The sequence below is a fragment of the Falco biarmicus genome, chromosome 7 (genome assembly GCF_023638135.1).
Source record: "Falco biarmicus isolate bFalBia1 chromosome 7, bFalBia1.pri, whole genome shotgun sequence".
Classification (NCBI taxonomy): domain Eukaryota; kingdom Metazoa; phylum Chordata; class Aves; order Falconiformes; family Falconidae; genus Falco; species Falco biarmicus.
The window spans coordinates 40,609,546-40,635,030 of record NC_079294.1 but is presented as its reverse complement, the minus strand read 5'-3'; the positions used below and the strand labels follow the sequence as shown (position 1 = coordinate 40,635,030).

Genomic DNA, 25,485 nt, shown 5'->3' with positions numbered 1-25,485 from the left:
GGAGTTCTTACCATCATAATCATTGTACTTGGAAGAACGTTTGTAGCAGGAGCTGCCTTCTGAGTCTGCTTGTTACCCAGCACGGCCGCAATTATTTCACTGAGAGCTTCATTTACAAAATGACTTATCATTTCTGAGTCCACAGGCACGCCAGCATTGATAAAGAGTTGAAATCCTCTACCACCTGCAACTTCAACTGAAAATGAAGAAACAAAGCACACATCCAGGTCTCACTTCTTCAAATGCATGCACTGTATTGCAGCCACTCATTTTACTCTCCAGAAACTTTTAAACATTCCTTTGCAAAAAGTGTTTTTTTAATTATTTTATAGATAAAAAAACAATAGTAGAGAAGCAGTTCAGGATCATAAAATAAGGCAGCAATGAAGGATGGTGACATCACAGGAGAAATGCATTTGTCTCCCTTTATCACACATTTATAAGAGAGGTAATTTTTTACGTATCTATTAACAAAATAAAGGCAAACAAACACTACAGGCTTAGCAAAATGCCAAAGCTGATTTAGATGGCAAATAACAGAAGTTGATTTGTACAGTGGTGTGTTTTATGTGTTTTCTCCCTTTAGATAATTTATTTCATGGCCACATAACACTCTGCCTCAACATAGATTTAAGTATGCGATTTTTGCATTTTATAGTTTCATTGGTTCAGCATTTTCCACTCTTAGGCTCAGGCAACAGCTACCTACACAGCTTGTTAAAATTACCCAAAAATTGAGCTAATCCATCTGCTGAGAACTATAATTCCTACTTACCAATGTCAGAAGTTACAGCCTCACTGCCTTCACTCTCTGAGGTGCTAGCACTGGGCACTGTTTCTTTCTCACCTGGGTACATCCCACTGATAACTTTTGCCATTATTTCTTGTTCCACCCTAGCGGAATAAACCCCATTTAACTATCAGCAAACACCAAGACATTTAAAAGTATACAAAAGAGCATTCTTGACATAAAATGTAAGGCAGCTCAAAGGAAAAAGAAGGGAAGGTATTCTTATGGAGTCATTCCTCCTTCCGTATATATTCTCTCACCGCTTCATTATGGTGCAACTCACCAATTTATCAATCTGTTTTCTATAGTTTCTCTCCTTTGAATGAGTTCATCCAAAACATCAGAAGACTGCTGAGGAGCAGGAGCCACTGGAGGAAACAAAGGACCATTGTATTTTGGCGAGGAAACTTTAAACTGTCCATTAAGCTCCAGAAGAGGCTCAAAAAATTCTGGAATTTCATCCTTCTCCTCTTCCTGCTCCTAATAAGTAAGTAGTAAATTAAGTTATGGTGTGTTTCTGGAAGGCAATGTCATTGAGGTAACTATCAGATTTTTTTCTTTAAGAAACATCTGTAGATGTGTCACAGCACACAAACCACACTCTGCCTTCTCAGTATGTTGTAGTTAATTGATACAATTCTAAGCTTAACAAATCATAAATATAGAGAGGTATAAAGCTATAGGAACTGCTAAGTAAAACATGATTTGGCTCATATTTCCTGCCTGTGCTGCACAGGGCAGGGAGCCAATGGTAATGCTAATACTTGAAAAATTTACTTACGACATAAGTCAAGTTTCTTTAATATATACTCCAGAAATGCTCCTCCTTTAAACAAAAAGGTTTAGGAAACTTTCTATAGTTACCTGTTAGGTTTTTTTGGTTTTGTTTGGTTTTGGGGTTTCTTTTAGAAACTGAACTTTTACTTTAAAGTCTCCTGTCTGAAAAGATACATTCCCAAAAGTTAATGAGCATGTAGTTAGTCAAAACTCGAATAAAGCTGCCTGAAGACTAGATATTAATAATTTACACATACGTTACACGTATGTTTGCACTTTCATTAACTTCAGCTGCTGAAAGTTGAAACTTATTTCTGGGTAATCAATTCACAAGACCCTCACAGACACTTTGAATTTAACCTTAATGTCCTACTTCTAAAAAGTTACAGAAGTTACTCCATAACACATATGTGTTATAATGTTTGACTGTTCCCAAACACACCACCCTCCTTTTCCCACCCGAGCACATACATGGCATTAAATCCCAAAAAGCAGTCACTAACCCATCATATCGTAATATAACGCTTTAGAAATGTCTCATGATGGTTAAGAACCTGCATCCTTCACTCACAATATTAAAAACAAATGTCTCTAATAGTAATATGATTCTCTAAGAATAAAATCTACCATGCCCAATAAAGATGAAGAGCTGAGCCCTAAATTACAAGTGAGAAGTATGTGATGTTGCATAAAAGGGCTCATTGTAAATCTGTATTTACTAAAATTAATCTCCCAACAGAGTGAAAGGGGAATAGGAAAAAAGGAAGACTTTTCCCTTACATAAATTTAATTTCAACCCATAAAACAAAAGCGCTATATATTTTCTACCAATAAAACAACAAATCACTGAAAACAGAAAAAAAAACGGAAGAAAAAAAAAGATAGCAACATTTTCCTGTCTCCTTCCCCAACCCAGTATTAGTATTAATACTTCTTTCCTACCTTAATATACTTTAAAACTGAGAAGTCAGATAGGGCCATGATGGGTATTACAACAAATAGCTACTGGGGAGTTGGATCTTTGTGGATCTTTAAGTAATAATAATTCTTCAAAGAAATGCTGTACATTTGGCAACTTAAAAAGTGGCAAAACCAGAGTATGTATATTTGGGTGACAAACAAAGATCTCTAAACCATTCTAGGCACAGAAATAAGACCGTAAAGTTAAACTCAGAACGGCACTGAATGCCCTGCAAGCTGATAAGCAGCTCATTCTGTTGGGATATATATATGCACAACCATAATTCATTCTGACAGCAAATGTAAAGATGTCTTTGACCAGTGTTTCATTATGCATTTTCTGCTGACTGCATTACTCCATAAATTTTCTTTTATGTTGCCTATTTAATACTTCTGAAAGTATGCAAAATACAAACATCTGGATTAAATAAATCAAGTACATACAATAGATCTTACACATACTTAGTAACTTCTGACAAACTTTTGCCGTTCTCCTGCATTTCTAAACTACGTGTAACAAAATTTTACATGAATACTGCACAAGTCCAAAATAAAATTATATTCATTTTGAGGTGATATCGCTGCTGAAATGAAAAAATAATATATTAGTCAGTATTTAATTATACAGGTTGAACTTTGATACATATCACCTTGTAGACCAATCCTGAGTAATCTGCACTCAGTTCTGCATTTTGCCTCCCTTGAGACCATTGAAAATACCTATCATGACTCCCAATCAAAATACAACATAAATTAGAAAGTCTTTCAGGTATGATTGGAATATTAATCACTGTACTTTATCGTTAAGTATCAAGCCCAAATTCTATTTCCCAAATTACATTCAGATAATTTAAAAAAAAAAAAAAATTAATAGGTGGTATAGATTAATTTTGTTCCATTACCAAACATGTATATGCATAGTCTTTTATTAAAGCCATCCAAAACTTATCCATGGATTTCTTCTCGAAAGATTTCTAAAGAAATTTCCACAAGCAAGGTTCAGGGCTGCATTGCAGGTGCCACCTGTGATCTTTTGTCTGAAGAATTACACCTGTAAAAAAATCACTGTCCCCAAGGGCATCTATGGGAAGCAGGGTTAAGGAAAATACATTTACTTTGATCCTGCAGGTTATATGTTTTGCAGTCGTATTCAAAATGGAAGCAAAAATTCTGAGAAGCAAGTGCCCACCTTGCAATTAGGGCATGTTCAGAAAAAGCAAAAACTGCCTCTATCTTAAATCCTAGTAAGTTTGCTAAAGAAACTACAGGATGTGGCTGCTCATAAGACTTGGAGAGTAGACTCAACAAACCTGAGAGTTTGTTCTGGGCTCATGATAGCTAAGCTAATTTCTCACTCTGGAATAAGGCAGGGTCCATGCAAGGGCTGGCCTTACAAAACCTCTTCTGTGCAGAAAGCCTAAACCTACCTGATTGTAGGTGTGACCATTGATCAAAAATAAAAGTGTAAGTCAAAGCTGTAACAGTTATTTGTGCTTTATACATGTGGATTTTCTTATTGTGAAATAAAGGCACCCAATTCAACTATTTTGGAAGATGGAGCTCTGGGCCTTTAAACACTAGACACATGGTTGCAATAAGAGAACAAGGCACATCACCTCTTCCCATGGCAGGGTTTGAGTTTTACAAGTTGGGGCATGTTGCATTAGTCCTCAAAACTGTTAAAACAAATTAGTTAGATTATGTGAGAAAAGGTTTGTCTCCACCCACACAACGAAGCACAGAGGAATGACAACAGGTGGGAGAACAACCAGGTTGGATGGGGTTTTGAGTGACCTGGGCTAGTGGAAGGTGTCCCTGCCCATGGCAGTTGGGCTGGAACTGGATGATCTTTAAGGTCCCTTCCAACCCAAACAATTCTGTGATTCTAATAGGACAACTGAGCACTCCAACATGGCTACTCCCAGGGATATCACAGGTGAGGGCTCAGCTCCCATGTCCAGGAGTGAAAACCAACAGGATGAGCCCATGGAAAACTCTCCATAGCACCTTTTTTTAAAGTTGGGCAGGTGCATTTGGACGAGGTGATCGCATGATGACTTGTGGGATGCACGGAAGAGTGTTTTGGGATGGTACAACACTTTCTGTGCCATTTATGGGAGGGAACCAGAGGTGTGGAAAGGGAAAGACCAAGGTGTTTTGGAGAGGTACAGGTGTGGGAAAATAGAGGGATAAGGGGACAAAAGTGGCTGGCTGCATGTAAACAGGTGGCTGGTCAGCACACTTGCCTGGCCTTGCCAGCGCAGTCTGCCCTGTCTCCTCATTAAATGCCATTTCCCGAGCAAAAAGGGGTTTCAAGGCGCTGCAGATCCAGGTGCCAGAGCTGGGGAGGGCAAGGACCCAGGGCCAGCGACTGGCTAATGCCTGGATACTAGAGGGATCCACACTGCCTCTGTTTAGGTCTGTGTACATACACGTATACACACACGTATATATGAACACACACAAGCACATGTGTATCCCAAACCTCCACCCTGAACGGCCGGAGAGGGGAACAGGATCAGCATGTTGAGTGTTGTTTGAGTGCTGATCTGTGCAGCCACTCATGTATACACGTGTATATGTGTATTGGCATACGCGTGCTGGTGTGTACGTTTTGGCAACATACGCTCTGCCTGGGAGCAGGCAGCTGCAGCAGCCTTGCGATTATTGCATTACCAGTGCTAACCTTTCAACTCCTAAGTATCTCTTAAATAAGTATTTTCCAGCAGAAAAGGCGAAACAAATCCTAGGAAAAGGAAATGCCTGGGACGGGGTCCTGAGGCCTTTTTGCAATATCTACCAGGGAAGAAAAAAAAAAAAAAACAGAAGAAAAAAAAAAAGGGGGGTATTTCACATAAAACTGAAGAGGATAAGTATTTAACAGAATTAAGTTTTCATAATAAAAGGAGTGTGGGGAAAAGACAACAGTAAGCTATTTTCCTGTATACCATTTTATGCACGTTTTTCATGAATCTGAAGCTTCTTTTATAACAATAATTTTGCTTTCTTTTAATGTCTTAAATATCCCTGCCACTCCAGAGGTTGATTTTATGCTTCCACATTGTGTTTGCCTTGCACATTTTTAAGAACACTGTCTGTGTGGTCATAGGCCAAACATATGTTTCACTTGGAACGTTTTTTGGTATTGTGGTTAAAATATATCCCATTGCCAAAAATAAAAGATAAAAGCAATCCAGGACAAAAAAGGAAAAAGAAAAAATTAATAACTATTATTCACATATAAAAATTTAACGTTGCAGAATTTTTTTGGGGTTAGCTCATAAACTAGTTTCTTAAATAGCTTTCCTATTTATTTTTATAAAATAAAGCCCTTTTTGTGCAAGCAGAAGAAAGTTGTCCAAATAGATTTAACCCCTCCGCTCCAACAACTTAGGTAATTTTGGAACTAAAAATGAACAAAGCATTTCCCCACTTTTGACAGGTAAATGTCAAATTTTTTTTTAAGACTTTTTTTTTTTTTAAGATTTTTTTTTAAGACTTTAAGACTTGTAACTAACTGACAATGTTAAATGATAATTCAATTTAAAAATAAATCTACCATACTAGCCTGTAAGCTATAGTTAGTATTTGATGTACACTCTAATCCTGGGATGAAAAGCACACAGAACAGGTAAAAAGAATACATTTTTTGATAGATTTTGATATGCACACAGCAAGTGTAGCTCACTGGGAAGAAACTTGAGGAAAAAGTACTTCAAGAGAAATACTAGCTAGCAACAGCAATTCCAAGCTCCTGGTATTTACTGAGTCCTAAATGCAGCAGGAGGTGGAAGCTGCCATCTCCCACAGAGGCGAGATACTCCACAACAGCTGGGTGGCAGGACCGCGCTTCCTGCAGAGGCAGCCTTTACCTGCTACCATTGAGTTTCTGCTTCTGCTCTTAATCTGGAGAAGTGAAATAGAGGCTGGTTCACCAAGCCTGAGAGTTTCTCTGCCTCCACTGTGAATGACAAGAGGTCAGCTAACTAAAAAAAAAGGACTTGCTACCTAAGAGAATTAAACCATAAAATAGTATCTCAAGGAAACCCATGTTATCATAATCCAGAAAAAACCAATGTTGTTAAACATGCACAGCACTAATGAGGCATCCAGCAAAACAAAAATTTGGAATCTTTTAATGAGATCCATGAGATGAGTAGTACACAGATACTCACATACGCTGCTTGTCTTGGTTTTTTTCGAAGTTACATAATGTTTGACTGAGTTAGTATGCTAAATCATTTTAGGACCTCAAAAGCATATGCAAATTGCTCTACATGGAAGTTTTCTAAAAGGGAACCCTCAGAAAATACTTTCATATTTTAAAATATAGGTCACCTTACTTAAAATCTGTAAGAGCATCTTTTACATGCATTACATTTAGAGTCTGAAATTGTGAAATGTAAGTACTATAATCCCCGCTGATTTTAGAGGACTACTTTTATTTCTAGTGGATTCTAACACATCCAAATAAAAGGTAATTTTAGTTTTTGAATGTAATTCTTCAAAGGTCCTTTACTTACCAACATACAATAATTTCTAATACTGTTTATAGCATTGTAAACACTTCAGTATTGTTTGCAATGTGTATTTTTAAAGTTGCTAGTAAAGCAAACTTATTTTCTACATCGTGTTTTCATTATGACAGAATAATATAAAACAAATACAAAAATATTTGAAAGGACACCTTTGCAATATAATTACCTGCATGACATCAGTAACATCAATGAAATCAACTCCTGGAAGCTTTCTGTCTTCCTCCTCACTATGTATATCTTCTGGAGTCTTATAAAGACAGGTTGGAATTGATAGGTATTTCGTATAGGGGAGAAAAAAATGTATTAGCAGAAAAACTTCATAACAAGAATGCAATTAAATCACCACTCACTGTCAATAGCCTGAACCCAGAAAAAATGCTTTACACACCTTAAAATTTAGGAGGAATTTCTTTGCATAGCGTAAAGAGAGATTAATACATGAGTTAATACATGCCGATGAGCGCCGACCTCTGGGGATGCACGCGTTTATCAGACCAAAACCAACCTGGGCCCACCCAGCAGGGGTGGCGAGGCGCTGGCACAGGCTGCCCAGAGCAGCTGTGGATGCCCCATCCCTGGGAGCGCTCAGGGCCAGGCTGGATGGGGCTGGGAGCAACCTGGGCTGGTGGGAGGTGTCCCTGCCCGTGGCAGGGGGTTGGAACTAGATGGTTTTTAAGGTCCCTTTCAACCCAAACCATTCCATGATTCTATGATTGTTAGAACTTTTTCTTATATGCTGATAACAACTAAAACTTGCTGTTGCCAAATGTCATGGAGTATCTCAACATCAAAAGTTCTAGGGCAATACCTGTAACTCTTACTATAAAAAAAATAAGACAAAAAATTTTAAACCATTGCACACAACCCATCTTAAGCAATTTACTTATGTGCCATTTCTACAGTGTTTTTTAATATTATAAATTTTAAATAATAATCACTATTTTAGTCCAGTTTCTGTCTTATTCAGTGAATACCTTCACACAAGACCTTGATGGACCTAAGTCACAATAGCAGCTAACACTCAGGGAAAACAGAAGGTAAAGTAACTATACACAAATCATCAGAGCATCACCGTGCCTTCACACTGTCCACTGTCTGCAATGCAGAAGACAGAAGTCCACTGGGAGAAACAATACGCCATCCTGTAAATGCGTGCCCTAGTTTGTAACCTTATAATTCAGTGTGCAACAGTTAACCTTTCCATTGCACAAAAAGCTTTATTACTGCTTAGATGAGATTAAAAACACTTCTGAAAAAGTTATATGGAAAGCAAGCAGAGTAAACCAGCCAGCTCCACACACACCAGGTTACCACTGAACACCCTATGCACACATGCCACTAACCACTCAAGTACAGCCAAGGAGCAGATGGAGGGATGAAGAACACCCTCAGTCTTCATGCCAGAACACTGAAGCCAGTATAAATAAGACAGAAATGGGCCAATAAGGGATTATAACTCTTAACAAAACAGAGGAATTATGTTTTTTCTTAAGAGTTTTGCTATGGTGATTATTTAATCTTGCAAGAACAGCGCCTTGCTGCAATTTTTCATTCTCTTAAATAAATACCTCACATTATAGATTCTTCAGAATAATTTCTCAATTTTTCCTGGAACCGTCTAATTTCTCTGACTAAAACAAGACAATGAAATTACTTTGTAATAATTTAGCATGTTTTAAGAACATTGAATTCCCAGACATTTAGATCAATCAATACCTGTATTACAGCATCAACAGGAAGAAGTGCAGGTTCAGAGTCTGGAAGAACATGGTTTACAGTCACGCTGTCACTTGAAATACTGTCAATATCTATATTTGGTAACACCTAGGATGGAAAAAAAGCACCAATCTGAACATCTATGTATTAGTTTGGCTACTGTCATTGAACTTTTTAGAGTCTCTCTTCCACCTGCTACTGAGCCACTAACTCCAGTGACCTCCTTTTCTCATACCTATATCTGACAACAGCTTGGTTCTGAAAAACAAAATACTGTAAAGTACAAAAGCTAATCCCAGAAACACTCACCTGTTTTCTTGCAGTACCTGGTTTCTCCTGTTCTCTAATTCCCTGATTCCTTTGCCTTGCATGCGACAAAAGGTGAATATACCTACAAATATCTACATAGCAGATGTGTGTTTGACTGGCAATTCATTTACACTACGTTGGCCTACAAGTCACTGTGTAGGCTGGTTATTGGTTTCATGTTGTCATACATATGGTATAGTAAAATAAAGGCATAACTGTATTACAGTGTAGTCTGTAATAAAGGCATGTCTGTTACAGCATCAAAACATGTTGTGTTTTTATTAAGAACAAACATTTAAATGCTTCCTTAATTCTTCAGAAGGGGAGCACAGGGAAATCACCTTAAACATTTCAAGAACAGGGTGAAATAACAGCAAAATGTTGGTGGACGGAATACTGCAATATAGCAAGGGAAGAAACCACATACTACTTTACCTGTATTTAACTTTGAATTCCATGAATCATTTGTACCTGAAAGGTGTGTGTAGGAGTGTATATTCTCAACAATTTGAATCCAAAAAAATGAACACGTAAGAAACATTAACTTCCTTGACAACAGTCTCATGTAAAAAATTATAAAAACTAAACCACTAAGTAAGGACTGCAATGGTTGATTAATCAGGAGTGAAATCCTTGGGCTGACCATCATGCTTGAAACAGAAATCTTAAAGGCCAAAGCAGTCATCCAAGAAAACTGACATTTACCATAACACTTCTTTTATTCCAAATTTGTTCTGGCTCAAAAATCTCATTTAAAAATAATAATAAAAAAAGAATTCATGCTATAGAACTAGTTTACAAACACCCTGCATAGGTGACTCACAGAAGACAAATTTTTCTATTTTGGTCAAATAATAATTGTTAAAATATGAATAAAAATATTAGCATGGCACGACAACATCTTGGTCCCTCTGTTCCATGTGTTTCTAATGCTTACTGAAAACCCCCTACTGATCAAAGTAAGTTACTGATGGATGAGACTGCTTTTAGTTAGCATTTATTAAAATAAAGAAACAAATAATCATCACTCTTAGCATGTACCTGCACAGACAGTTGAGGTGGATCCCTCTTCTCTGATCTCATCTCTATTACAGCTATGTTTGGTTTTTTTATCTCAATCGGTGGTTTTGGTGGCACTTGAGGAAGAGAGGTTGTAACTGTAACAGGGTGCGGTTTACCTGTAACTACTCCAGCAGGCTGCAGCGAGATGTCACTGATTTGGGTTTGACCTAAGGACAGTTTAAACATAATTAAATATTTATATAAATCTCCAAAGTCAGTAAATTAATAAACTAATTAAAATTAAATTCTCTGTGTCCGTGTTTCACATGAGACAGACTGAGATCTTGCATGCAACTACAGACTAATTAAAAAGTCCCCTATTAACAACTAGCTAAAGCATAGTGCTTCACCAGGTAATTTTAAGGCTTTCCCAGCAAAAACTGAACACTGCTGTTTTTTTAAAATTATTCACTCTGCTTGACTGCGGTGACACCTACTGCTGAAAACGAGAATAACTACATTGTACTTGCATTTCAAAAATGACATACCATGCTTCACCCCCCCTCACATTTTCTTCATCTCATTCAAAATACTATTACACCAAGTACAGCATCCCACAAATTTTTGAGACACCTTTTTTTTTTTAATAGTTATCTTCTTTACATGCCAATATAATACTAACCGTTCCCAAAACAAAGGCTGTATAAAGGTTCTATTGAAGGTCCAAAAATACAGAAGATACGACAATGAATTTAGTGTGTTTGGCACAATCTTACTGAAACTTGGGCTAAAGTCATTGTAAATGTTGAATGCAAGGACCAGTGAATCAGTTCCTGCTTACATGGATACCAAACCTAAAATCGGAACAATAACCCTAGAACTGTGAAGTGTACCAAAGAAGGTGTGTACAGCTAAGCAAATGCTCTGTCAGGGTGTCACCAAACATCCAGCACAAAGAATGAGGAGAACCAGAACGTTTTACACTGTTCCCCCACGTAGATTTCTCACAAGAAGGGCAGCTGCAAGTATCATGGGCCAGGGCAAATAACTGACTTAAGAAGATTTACATTGTGTTTACATGACGTAGCAGTAACTAACCTTCACACATCCTTCTACAGGTTATTTGCACCTACCTAGTGGAATAGCCATAGGAATTAGGTGACCTTCAAGTGGACTGCAGACAGCAGGCACATCTCGACTTGGACTAAAAAGATACTGATGTTCTTGGGCAAGCGCGTATAAAGAACGCTGTTTCCTAGGGCTGATTACCACCTTCTGTGTGCAAGAGCAAGTCTGTGTCTTTGCTGACTTTACCTTTGCACCTGAAACAAGAGCAGATATAAACTGCATGTCATCAACACATGTACAAACCCAGCAAAATCACACGCTCTAATTTAAGCCCTTCTACTGAAACAACTATATATTTTTTCTGTGAGATGGAGAGAACAAGGGAGGGAGACAAGAAGGGTAGAATCTAAAAGTGCCAGGTTAGAAGTCTCAGTGTTGACAGGAAAGAAGTTAAAATTACAATTTTTCAGCATCTGAATCTAGCAAATAAAGGCACAGAAATGTGAAAAAAAGGACACAAGGACGGTAGTAGGTTGGAATGAAACACGTGATTTAGCAGCTAAGAAGAAACCCAGATTTAGGTTTGAAATACAGCATTAAAAGAGCATAAAGGTTCAGCATAAAAAGTAGACAGGATACAGAATATAGCCAAACTTTCATTTGTTTTCATCTGAATAACTGCCTTAATTTTATAAACATTTGTCTCCAGTGACAAGATTGACAGGTACTCAAAAGAACAGGTAATAATCGACAAATTCCTGGTTTAACAACTTAGTGCTACTCAAAAATAAAGCCATAACTAATACCCATAAGTCTTGACTTGCAACATCAAGGAAGCACTGATTTTTTGGCCCAGTTTTGAAAATGTATTGTTAAACAGGCACCCAGAAGCAATTTGTATGCAACAATGTCTATGCATGTAGCAGGGGAGAACATGTACTGCTGCATTTCTCACCATACAGTCATGCAAGGTCTTATTCAATCTATATGCTTTGCAAACAGTGGATACTACTAAGGAAATCATTATCCTTAATCTAAATGGATAAAAACTGCCTGAAACATCCCCCCCAAAGGAGTCAACAATCATGAATCAAATGGAAGTGCTTCTACTGCTGTTTTGTAGGCATTAGGAAAATGAACCCGGAAAGAACCACATTGGTAACAAACTCTGTATCTTCACTACAGCCAAGAAAAATGTCCTCTTACTCCTCTGTTGTTTCTAATCATCACCTTTCCTGTATTAATGGCCAGTTAACACACGGCAACATGCCCTTTTTAGTTCTGTTCACATCTAATAGCTTCCTAATTAATTGATGAAAAAAGTCAATGAGTATAAAATGTAGGGAATAAAGTTTGACAACGTGACTTTTAACAAATGCAGACAAATGGGTAAGGGAATTCCCTCAAGAAGTGGTATTTTTGTGCACACAAACTCCAGGTAATAAGCCTAGAAACAAGAATGGCAAGCCATAACTCTTCAACGAGAAAATACAGGTCAGGAAGAAGTGTCTCTGAAAAAGGCTTTAAGGTCATGTTGGATAAGCAATGCAATGATAAATCACAACACAATGCTGTGGTCAACGGGACAAACGTAATCCTCAGATGTCTCAACAGGATGCCAGCAGGTTGGAGCAGGAGAAGACTTCCATATATGGTAATACCGCATGCAGTACTAGTTCTGCATCTCTGTTAATATTAAAATAGATTGGACATTAAAAGGTCTTTTTAATTTTTTAAGGAAAAACACCTGGAAACTGAAGTAGCTGTAAACTGATGCGAAAAACTATAAATCAGGTATTGATTTTGAAGCGTCCCATTTACTTGTGAACCATAAGGTATCTAGCCATAAGAAGAAATAATTAAGGGCAGAACTTCTGATGTCTTCAAATGATGAGCATGTGCCTTTCTGCAAAGCACAGGTTAGCCAGAAAGATTATTCTTTAGTCAAAGACAGATTACTAGACTCGGTAACACAAATAGATACAGTTCAGTGGCTTCTGATTTAGAAGAGGTCATACTACATGATCTAATAGTCCCCCTGGCCTTGAACTTTTGAGCAAAAGCAGAAATTGGCAAGAAGTCTGTAATACCACGGACTTGTAAAAACAAGGTTCTCACAGTAAGAATGATTAAGTGCTGTATACTCACAGAACCTCATTTTAATTGCTTTCAACTTTTCATTTCCCCCTGAAAAGTTTATTTGCACTGGGCAGAAACTAGACTTTTAATTAAACTTAGCTTCAAAACCATAGTGTTTTACATGTATTTATCAGTTCAAATTATGCAAGAAAACAACTCCAACTTCTTTTAGAAATGCTCTCTTACTCATAAAACTGTTAGTTAGCTTTTTCCCCTAACTTCCCACAAGAAACCAAGCATAAGTCGCTAAAGTTTATTTGCAAAGAAAATGGTTGAGAGTTATAAAATGACTGAAAAGAGACTCTCCAGATGGCCATTTCAGTCTTAAATAAACATCCTTATTCTAACACTAATTTAAAACAAGCTCAGTGAACTGCTCTACCAAAATAGAGTAATTTAATAAGTCTGGATTTTCCAGCCAACCAAACCCAAGGCCAATGACTTCCAATAATTTTTAAGCCTTTATCACCTGGTACATCAAGGCCAGGAAGGGAATCTGTGGGTGCAGATCTCTGAAGGAAAGAATGAACCATGCCTAATGTGAGCAAGATTTCTTTCTTTTTTTTTTAAGAACCTGGTGCTTTAAAGTGTTCATTCAACTTTGTTTCATTTTCTTTACAGATCTGTTTCTAATTTTATTATTACTACTTTCCTGACATAACAGCATCTTCCAGAATAGCAGCTCTCAAAAGCACTTAACTGTTTTGTCTTCATGAGACCTATGTGAAACACAGAAGTATTACTTTTCCATTTTATTGGCAAGATGCAGGAAAACACAAAAATAAGCAGCTTGACCAACTGTCTTGTAAGAGTCAAAGACAAGTAATGCCAGTATCGAACAAAGGCTGACCTCAGTCTAAAGCCATTAAAATAAGAAAAATCAGAAATAGGACCTTCATCATTGGAGTGCTACTCTTTCAAGTGACATGCAAAAAATTCTGTATTCTTCCTTCCTTTCCTTAGGTAAGAATACAAGGGGATGTCTTATTTTATTTACTGTCATGATAGAAACAAAACTGTAATTTCCCGTAACTGCAGTGTGATGTGAAATAGAGAAACAAATTTTACAGTGGCTTTATTATTGCAAAACACACATGTTGTTGTAATGCTGTAGCATGACTTAAGGACTTGGAAGAGAATCACTTTGGGTAAAGGCTATCCAGAGTCCATTCTGTTTTCAAGCAAATAGCTTTTAAACTCTACTTGTCACATGCAGGAGTCCTGGAAGATTGAAAGCAGCATAGATCCAGTACACAGTTTTTAATTTCTATTTGCCCCCAACAGAAAACAACCTAAAGCACAAAAGCAGCTTATTACAACTGCATTTCACTGACACTACTGAATTAAACACATTATTGGTAGAAAACTGGTAGTATCAAACGATCAAATGACCTATTTATTATAAGTAGATTGAGAGGGAAGGGGGTACTTTTTCTGCCTCTTTACATGGTATTGTTTCTGGAATAATGAAATCGGCCTCCCTGGAAAGGTTGTGACCGTCTATAAAGGACAAGAGCCCAACAAATATAGAAGAAAAATGTCATTTAGGACTCAGCAAAAGGAGAACTGCTGATTAACTATTTTTAAAGAAGTGTCTGTTCTCATTCCAAATCTTAGCAGTTACTGTATCACTGTTATTGCTACACTAAGTGTTTACTAGCACACATTTTATTAAAAAAGATCTGAACAAATAAACTAAATTACAGGTGTGAAGCACAGCCAGTAGTCAAAAAGAATGATACATCATGCTGGTCCTTCAAATGAATATACCAGTGGTTTTTTACAAAAAAATGAAGTGTTTCAAGAGGTCGAATGAAATATACAAGCAACAAGACTAGCAGTTTCAGATAATTTTCTCACCTTTTTTAAAAAAAAAGTTTTGAAAGACTTTTTTGCCAGATTTTTGCCAAGACTATGACCCACATTTTCCAGGAGGGTTATGAGAATTACAAATACTTTCTACCAATAAAACTTCTTCCTGGATCACAACTGGGCTCCAGAGCACAGGTAAGAAAAGTGTCAGGAAACAGCATGAAGACTACGCTAAGCTTAATAATAGATTCTTGTACTATTTTGAGGATTTGCCACTGTGGATGTACAACATAACGTAAAAAAAAACCCCAACAAAACCAACCACTAAATCCAGCAGTGTTTGTCTTCAAAGACATATATATGTTTTATACCATACATTTTAACTGCCTAAAAACACAGTCTCATCAAGTTACTACCTTCTCATGTTAATCTCTTGTATTTCATACAGAACACGGTATTTTGATGGTTATAATAAAAAGTCTGACATTTTTTAAACATGACAGTTAAGACTGCAGCGCAAGTGCAAGAAGCATAGAGGGAAGCCAACTAATATGTTACCATTGATGTTCATCCTATTAACACGATTATGCCCACTATCACTTTAACTGCTTCTTACACACAACACACTCTTTCTCTCCATCATCTTTTATCATGTAATTAGCTCACTTTTTCTGCAGAGTGAGATGATACACACTAGTTTTTCTGACATATCAGTTCAAGATTAATCTTAGTTTCTGTATTAAGAATCAGTTAAGTTTTGAAAAAATAACTAGGGAATAAAGCAGATGCAATTAAAACATTACTTTCTAACTCAGACGAAAGTTTATCTACATTTACCTATGTCAGATATTGTACTGTTTAATTTTTTTATTGTTTTTACACATTTTTAATAGGTTTGAAAATTAAAATCTTGTGCTTTTAACACTTTGCCTACAAAACTAATGAATGGAATTCATTATTAATCAACCAATAACTTTTATCAATCAATTCAATAACCTTGACAAGCTAGTACAAAATAGTTATACTCTGCTTTTAACTCTGAATTGACTAACAAGTTACCTGCCTTTAATGAACTTAACCAATGCTTCTGATTAACATCTTTCAATATTTTCAAGTTAATAAATGTCACCTTCACACCCATAAATTTAAATTTTCATATTTCAATTAATGTATTAGAAGTAGGAAATGAAGTATCAGGCTTCCTTAATTTTTCAAATCTCCACAGATTTCTTAACTCTGAATGTATCAATCATTTAAATGACATGCCTGGATAAACCTGACATGAAGACTACATCTCTCAGTAACCTTTATCAAAAGCTGAGTTAGTATTTCCACACACTCAGCTTTCATGTGCTTATGTCATTACTTCTAGCAATTCAGCCTGGGCAACAATAAATAAATATTAATATGATTATTAAATTTAGAAGGAAGTATTAATTTGACAATCTAAAATACGTAAGATACACACTAACCAAATCCGAAAACCTACTGATATTGTTTAGTTTTGTGATGAGTATCTCTTAGAATAGAACAGAATATTTCAGTTGGAAGGGACCCAGAATTATCATCTAGTCCAACTGCCTAACCAGTTCAGGGCTAACCAAAGAAGTTAAAGCATGGTATTAAAGGCATTTTCCAAATGCCTCTTAAAACACTAGCAAGCATGAGGCATCAACCACCTCTCTAGGAAGTCTACTGCAGTTGCTTAAGCTTTAAATAGAAGAGCAGATAAACTACGATTAAATAGTTTCATTTATACAAAGAATTCCTGATAGAAAAACTGGGAAGGAACACCTTGTTCACATCAAAGAATTACTTACCTCTAACACGCTCTATCACCTTGGGTCTTTGAAGTTTAGATTTGGGAGAAGGAGAGTTGAATCTCAGATACGGTGCTTTTTTAAGTGTGCTACGATGGCCCTGGTAAACTGGTTTCCCATAAACTTGACACAGATAGTCTTCACTCTGTACCACTGCACTTTCATTCACAGGTCCCTGACACACAGAAAAAAAAAAGTTTACAATTGATGTACAAAATTTTGAACACATCAGTAGTGTTGTAAAGTCTAGAGGAAAAAAAGTAAGAAGTTCTGCAGCAGTGTAAATTGCAAGCACACAAGAGAATTTATGCATACAGAAGACATACAAGAAGCTCACCAACAGCTGAATAAAATAGCAGGTACTGAGTTAGACAAATTCGTAAGACAACAATAAATTTTACACTGTTATACACACTTCACTTAGGCTTCTACAGCACATGAAAACAAGGACAAATCATTTCACTTTCATTATTAGTTGTACATACAAACAATTTTTCACGTGAATACTGCTATCTAAAGCATAGCAGTCATTACTAAAAAAGAAACCAATTACTTGGCAACTCACATCTGCCCTTTTTCCTTTCCTGTGCAAACTTTCAGAAGAAAAGGAAGTTTTAAACCTCTGTTTGCTTGTGTTATCTTCTGCTTGCTTCTGCAATGGCTTAGCTGCAGATAAAGGCTTCTTTGTTGAGCATCCTTGGATTTTTTGCGTTTTTCCTTTAATTTCTTTATTGGTCTTCATAGCCTTGACGTTTTGGGCTCTCTTGATCCATGGGACCTTTTGATCATATTTCACTTGTTCCGGATCATTTCTTGCCATTTCAGCCTAAGGATAAAACATAAACATAATAAAAGGAAATTTTTATCTTCAAGGCTATTAGAAGAGTCTGTGGATAACTTTGAAGTTCTGAGAAATGGCCTGTTTTTCATGTTAGCCAGCAACTGTGACCAGTGATTTTCATTAAGCAACTGAAGTTTTAAAAGAGGTAAATATTTTATTACAACATACTACATGCTAATAATAATAAGCAGTTTCCTCATGTTTTCAAGTTATGAGTGAATCGTGTTTAACTATCGACATGAGAGAACTACGTAAGGTGGAAAAACATAACACAAAAACCTGAGCTCATTTTTTCCACCCATACCTGGATTTCTACGCTGATTGCCTTAATCCACTCATCCACAGTCTTTCTGATACGAATCTCCTCCAATACATCTCTGAAATAGAAGAAAGAATTATTTTAGGTCAGTGCTTCTTAAATTGCACAGATTTGTTCCTGGGGAAGTAGTGACCTATAAACACTACAAAAAGAGAAATCCAGAACACGGACAGTAAGATTATGTACCTGTACAGTCTCCAAAAGGCACTAAGCATAGCCGATCTTAGTACCCCTAAACCTAAATCTGTTCTTATACAATACCACCTGTAAATCCCACCCTGCACTAGTACATACTAACATTATTACAAACATCTATGAATAAGTCACAGTCATGTGTTAGTTCCCGTTTGGATCAAAAACTGGGGAAAAAAAGGCAATAAAAATATCCTAAGTCACAAGACAAAAAGCAGATGACAAGATCTAAAAGATAATGATAGCAGACAACATGCCTGAAATATAAACATGAAGAAAATAGTTACCTTCCTCAGGAAAACACAAGATGAAGTTGTATTTTAATAGGAAAGTTTTCATTATGATTCAAGCAGGAATCCTTTACACAACTAACAAAGCGGAAGTTCAAAAGCCAAAGATCTACTGTAGGATGACTAATTCTATAACATTGAGGGGCTTATGAAGCCTCTTCTGTTCTGAATGATGAAATTACTCTTTAAAGTTCCTATTCATGCAAGTTTGTCTACAAAAAGCTAAATGACCCCTTGTCATGAAAGCAGAGCAGTTTGTGCAGATGATAGTCTCAGAATTCAGATTTACCGAGAAGCAAGAGGTACTTGTCAAAAAATTCAATTCACATCAGGAGGGTCAAAAAAACATTTGAAGTCCAAGAAAATCATCTAATGATTGCTAAGAAGAGTAAGTAATTATTTTTGGCAGGGAAGTGCACTAGCTCTTCAATGCATGGAATTAAAAAAATTGAAAGAGAGGTGATAAAAGGTGAGCATATACGATAAGCAGTCACACAAATTATTAAATTATAGGGTCTAACCTGTCTGTAGTCAAGGCATTAATAACAGTATACATGGCATCTCCATCTTTTGCACGAGTAACAGCTTCCAAATTTTCTTCAAGAATTTTTTTATGGTTTTGAACTCCTCTCAAAATCCTTTCAGCATCCCTCAGTATAGATTTCGGCACTTTAACATTTTGAAGGATGGATGGTTTATTGAGCAGATGATGTCCAGGAAGATCAGATGCAACAGTAGGCTTTTTTGACTAGAATGGAAAGAGAACTTCTAGTTTTTAATCAGAGATTGTAATTTCAATTTTTGACACACTGATCAGAACTCCTAATATCTATTGTCACATCAATGCCCATCATATGAAATACTGTTCATGTGTACTATCCTCAACTTCAATTACTCAAGAACATTCAATATGTTGCAAATATACTTAAAAGCCAAGCAAATGGAAAGAAAGCTCTAAAATGTGAAATGATATAACGTACGAGAAGCAATGCCAATGAAGCTAATAAGCATGTGAGAAGATGTCAATTAGATACATTATGTAAATGTAAATCTCTCCATATAACAGTAGTTAAGTATAATTAAAAGCCTAATAAAAAGCAAAGCCCTCTAAATAACATGAACTAAATTTGGCATCAATCTACCCCAAGAAACACCAAGCAAAAGATGTAAGTTTTAAAAACAACAAAATAAACCCCTCAACAGCACCATGAACCTGTCACCCTTTTGCTGATTTTCACTTTTCAAAAGAAACAATGAAGCAACTATTAGACTTTTACTTTGCAGAGTCCTTTTACAGAGATAAAGGCCGAGCATATATTAACTGCTCAATACAAAAGGAAGGGACACAAGTACACAGGAAACAAGGATCCATACACTATAGTTCTCACATTCATTCTCACATCACTGAGGAAACCCAGAAGTCCCCTGGTAGAGTGCTTCATTTTCCAGAAGGTGGCGGGGGGATGACACGGGACAGATGGGGACGACAGCAACCACACAACCACCCACCCCACCCCACCCCCCCCGACAAATGTATATAAAGAAAAAAAAACCCTCAAAACAAAACCAAAATACCCAAACTTGAGTAGACTCTGAAAGCATCAACTGAATGAACAGAAAAAAAAAAAGTCTCACAGATCACAAATCAGTTTGGGCTTTAAGGTTACTTTTATCAAATCCAAATTAAAAGAAGGTTATGTTCTGACAGGCATACTACCAAAGCATAATGGGCATAACAAAATGGAAATCAACACACTGATCCCATGATCTTGGTTTTTCCTGGTGAGAAAAGGACAACATACCAAATTATTTACCAATTTTATATAGGTTTTCATTTTATAATTAAAATTTTGACAAATACTAGCTCAACAGGACAGGTGAATGTAAGAAATACAGATACATGTGCAATTGTAAAATGATGTAGACTTGCCAGTTAGATCATGAAATGGTAATTATATTTGCAGTCCTCACTATGCCCATTTGAGACAGCAGTTTTCTGCCTGACATTTGTATTATTCCCTCTCACTAAGACTGAATAAGACACATCAAAGAACAAGCTAAATCTTGGGTAATATAATCTGTACATAATAGCAACCTTTTCAGACAGGTATTCAATAGCTACTGTGGTGTTATCTCACTGCAAGCACATTCAAAACTGTTTTCAGTATTACAGTATTTAAAAAAAAAACCTAAGGCATAAAAATTCAAGGTATACCTGAATAAGATCATCCATGCCTGATATCCATGAATTTGCTTCCTAAAAATACAGGAGAGCAGCTATTGAAACTTACCTAAAGACAGATATCAAGGTAAAATCTAGAGGAGATATTTGATAAATTTAAATGGGCACAACAAATTCCTTGTGAACTACTAAATCTTACTGCACACTTCGATTAGAGCACCACCTTCTGTTCCATCACACCCTGTCTCAGCTAATTCACACCTTTAATTTTTTTATATGACAAAGCTAGTGGTGATTTATCCCAAGCACTTATTTTCTCACTCTACAAATCTCTCAATGATGACAGGTCAATAGCTACATATCTAATTGATTCAACTCCACATTTGCTGAAGTCATCACCTCTGTCTTCCTATTGACCTTTTTCGTAAGGAAGAAGAGATCTGAAACTATTTATGTCAACTGTGTTTTTCTCATCTGCCATTCCACCTCCCATCTCGTCCTGTTGCTGCCTATACTAAAGCACATTACTCAATTAAGCTTTTAGCAATAGTAGTAAGCAAGTATCTCCAACATAAATGGGGCACGTGGCACCTGTTCTCTTTATTAAGAACAGTTAAACGTGCAGTCCGCTAGTATGTTAAAAAAAGCTATGAAACAATGCACCAGCTGTACTATAAGACAGCATGTTTTCTAAAGGTACAGCAGCAAATAACTGCCATGTAATACAAAAATATTTTTAGGGAAATATTCAGCTGAAACCTTCAATCCAAGAAGTGAACCAACAGAATCAAAGCTTTTACGTTCTAAGCCAATTCACATATCTGTGAATTTTCAAGGCTTTCTTCTTTTCCACCACGTGCTTTTACAAGAACAGAGGGGACCACAGTAGACAGGCTAAATGATCACATATATACCTTGCTTCTACATGGAACCAGATTAACGAACAGATAAAAGCCTCAGCTGCCAAAAGCCAGAGACAAGCTACATGTTGCCAGCACAGAACCATTCTAGCACTAAAAGGTACAAAATCACTAGCATAAGAAACACTACAAAGATGTATGCCAGGCAATTCTTTGGAAACAGTACTCTCTACAAAAAGAAACTGCAAAATGAGAAAGGAAGTAGCTTAAGTACTTAAGTCATCCCTACAGTTGACTGCAGATAAATAGAACATTGTTCTTTGCCAAATGGGAATGTTACATCAGTTCTGCAGTTCTAGTATCACAGCAAGACAGCAAGCAGAAAATGCGCTGAAAATATCCAAAACCAATCAAATAAATAAACCACTTTTTTTTCTTTTTTAACCTGTTTTATGTTTGGTTGAATGGTTTCAAGAGCCTAGTCTGTTGCATACTCATTGAGACATATTCAGGTTCAAAGCCCTTTCACATACAAAGGATGCAATATTTCAAGCAATTGTAAACAAATGTCAGTCTTTTTACAGAGGTAGAAGCAAGGGCAACACTTTTACTGATACCAGACCTCTAAGTTTTTCTCCACGTTTTTTACTCCCATTATTCAAACTCTTGGTTATTCTGATAACAGGGACTTTACCTGTAGCATGTCTTGTATTTCTTTTCTCAACCGGTCAAGATCTTGAAGTAAATCACCCGCTTTTTTTACTGTTTTCTCAATTGAACTGCAATTTTGAAAGGAGTTTTCAAAAGCAGGGGACGAATCTGTACATAAAGCAGTATGCCTGACGGGAGAAACACTCCTGATTAAAAGTCTCATGGCTCCTTATGTCACCCAAAAAAGTAGCCAACTGTGCAACTAAGCATGAATTTAAAGTACAAGAATACCAAACCTTTATATAAAATGGAATTTTCTCTTTCACCTGAGGTTACAGACAGGTTATTGGGTTTTCTCTGCTTACCACTTAATGCCTTGAGCTTTATCCTTCTTTTTTCAACAGTGAAACCACATCTAAAACTCAAATCTAATAGAGCAACACTCAAACTGGATACCTCTCCATTTGAAGCAATTAACATTTTTGTCTATACTTTCATAAATAAGACAATGTATGTGTAGCTGTTTCTCATTATATTAGTGAAATTATGCCGTCAAATTATTGCCTGAAGAAAATATGTTTCAGACTGGATGGCTAAGAACATTCCCTCACCCACTCCAATGCTTACAAATTGTTAGGCAGATGCTGCTTGTTCCCAACAAAGTGTTCTCATACAGCTCCCATAAGCAGGCAACTTGAATGGCAATTCCACTTTAATACTGCCTGTATAGCTGGCTTCCTGGCACTACTCTCCAAGCTGCTACAATAGAAGAAATATACTCAGAAGACAGAAAAGCACTCCAAGTGACACCCATTGACTTCCAAGAAGGGTGTTACAAACGACCTTTAGCTACAAGCCTTCATTTACCTTCAGTACAACAGAAATGCAAAAGTAGCATAGAAGTACCAGTGCTGCAGTGTTTTACTTCCAAGTACAGCTTTGCCAGACTCAGGGACCATACCAGTGACTCCGTTACACCATCAATACCTAATACACCTTTCCCAATTAAAACAAACAAAAAAGTCTTCCCCAGTTTTGGACTGTTATGTTTATTTACCTGTCTCTCTCGAAATGCCAGCTCATTTGATTACTGTTTAATGCTGCCTTCTTGGAATACTCAATTTGCCTTGTTGGCATTTCTTGAGAATTCTGAATATGCTCAAGAAGTCTCCCTTCACCTAAGGCAGAAGAAAGAAAGTTAAGTTTGTTTAACAGATGTAATAATTTCTTTTCCTTTACCAAGGACAGTAAAAATAATTTTAAATTTTAAAATACAGATTTATTTCAAATAAGGCAAGTCACATAAAACCACTTACACTAATCTACCTTTACTACAATTGTTTTACATTAGCAAAGTGAGGAAAAAAAATGAATGAAACTGATGGCAATTAACTGAGTCACAGTGAAATATTCTGTGCATAATGCCACAGATTTCTTCTTCCTTTGTCTCATTTCATTTATTCCTGGACCCACAGAACAATAGGACTACATGACAGCTTTGTAGAAGAGGGGTAGAAGGCACAGTCTGAGAAGGATTGGATAGAGACACAAACAGGCATTTTTTCCCCGACGTTAGAGTACAATGGCTGGATCTTTCAAACGTTCTTCCTCAGTCCTAGATCCTCAAACAATTCTAAATGCAACCAACCAAAACCAGATGCTTTATTTTTTGATGAAATGTTTAAAACTGAGTTTCATGTCACTAAAGTGATCAAAAGCAGTAAAAGAAAATTACTTTACATTTGCTTTACAAATGCTGTTTTCATTACAATAGCTCAGAGACCCTGTGGATCCATGTTTTTGAATTGAAATTTTTTTTTTCCATCAATGATAATGAAAAAGTTATTGAGTAGCTCCCAAGTTTTACATTATTCTAAATAACCTTCCCTACACCTGACAATGAACACTCATTTCATTTTTTCAGCTAAGAAAACATTTCAGTGAGCAATCACGTTGAGAGACTATAGGTTAGATCAGTGCAGTCACTAAGTCTTTAGTTAATTAAGATTAAGTGGATTGTTCACAAAACTAACCCTTCTCAAAGGTACTTTCAAATACTCAGAATATACGTATTTAAGTGCAAGCAACTGAACAGCTCAAAGTAAGTGAAGACCACACAAAGGAAACCCCAAGCCATACTATTCATGCCAGTGGAGAACAGGAGTGTCTTACTCACCATACCTTCACTTGGGGATTTGGAAATATTTTTTTCTGTTACAGAGTTTTCTTTCTTTGAGATTTTCACATATTTTGATACAGGTTCTGGAGCAGACCTCCGAGGAACCGGTGTCTCTAGAGTTTTTTGTGGATGAACACCATGACATTGAAATTGGCTTGAATACGCTTCAGGGAAAAAAAAAAGTAAAGTTATTTAAATGTTAACAATTTTCTCCATAGGAAAAGAAATCTAGAAAAAAAACATGGCCACATTATGAATTTTTCACAGAAATGCAAAACATTACAGAACTAGTTTAAAAAGTAAACAGGAAGAAAATGTCATACTTGCAAGTAGGATGAAGCGATAAACACACACCCCTTCCAGCCGTATTACGAACTAGTTCATCACAAGCTTCCATACATCTTATTTTTCGTTAAGATTATTTTAGGTTAACTCTAGGCCTCTCCTGGTGCAGACTAAGCCCTTAGTAAATACAAACCTTTCACTTTAAATTAAACTGGAACATTTTCAGAATATGTGGTATATGTTACATAGCATATTAGGCAAAAAAACCAATTACACAGAAGAAATGTTTACCACTTATTACTGATGGGATGTACAATCCAGTATTAATGGATATAAAATTAATGCAAAACTAGTACTGAAAGTAAGGTATTAAGGATTTGTCTTCACCTTGGGCTGGTGCACCACTGCTAGGAAGTAAACCCCTCTGACACGAAGATACTTCATTAGTAAGCAATTGCTGTTCTGGCTTCTCAAATTGTTTTGTCATGAGACTGGAAGAAGGTACGTGAATTTGCTGGAAGCCACCCATGTTGACTGCAGAGCTGATGAGATGAGACTAAGAGACAAAATTACAAAGTATTTCTGATATATGCATTAGCTTCCCCAAGAAAAACTCTAAGCATGAATACTTGCCATATAATCATATTAAACAGATTTGGACATGATATTTGAGATAAAAGTAGCCTACAACAACCTTGTAATACAGACATGCTTGGACACTGTTCTGCCTTTCAAAAAGCATGCAGGACTCTCAG

The 25,485-nt window shown here is 36.5% G+C and overlaps 1 protein-coding gene across 7 annotated transcripts in view; it reads right to left on the bottom strand.

Annotated features, from left to right (window-relative positions):
* KIAA0586 (KIAA0586 ortholog) overlaps positions 1-25,485 on the bottom strand; it is a 73,146-nt gene that overhangs the window by 41,603 nt on the left and 6,058 nt on the right. For 5 of the 7 annotated variants that reach the window (XR_008822942.1, XR_008822943.1, XM_056345507.1 and 2 more), the window contains exons 7-22: positions 25,118-25,286; positions 24,448-24,609; positions 23,324-23,444; positions 22,310-22,454; positions 20,789-20,830; positions 19,095-19,321; positions 18,077-18,149; positions 17,497-17,757; positions 16,932-17,106; positions 11,226-11,414; positions 10,132-10,319; positions 8,782-8,889; positions 7,232-7,312; positions 1,074-1,270; positions 776-894; positions 12-196 (exon numbers count right to left, since the gene is read on the bottom strand). Coding sequence is in view for 5 of the 7 variants with exons in the window: in XM_056345507.1 (XP_056201482.1) it covers positions 12-196; positions 776-894; positions 1,074-1,270; positions 7,232-7,312; positions 8,782-8,889; positions 10,132-10,319; positions 11,226-11,414; positions 16,932-17,106; positions 17,497-17,757; positions 18,077-18,149; positions 19,095-19,321; positions 20,789-20,830; positions 22,310-22,454; positions 23,324-23,444; positions 24,448-24,609; positions 25,118-25,286 (2,442 nt within the window). In the remaining 2 variants the exon portion in view is untranslated. The remainder of the gene's footprint in view (positions 1-11; positions 197-775; positions 895-1,073; positions 1,271-7,231; positions 7,313-8,781; positions 8,890-10,131; positions 10,320-11,225; positions 11,415-16,931; positions 17,107-17,496; positions 17,758-18,076; positions 18,150-19,094; positions 19,322-20,788; positions 20,831-22,309; positions 22,455-23,323; positions 23,445-24,447; positions 24,610-25,117; positions 25,287-25,485) is intronic. The other 2 variants (XM_056345506.1, XM_056345508.1) reach the window with 2 other exon arrangements.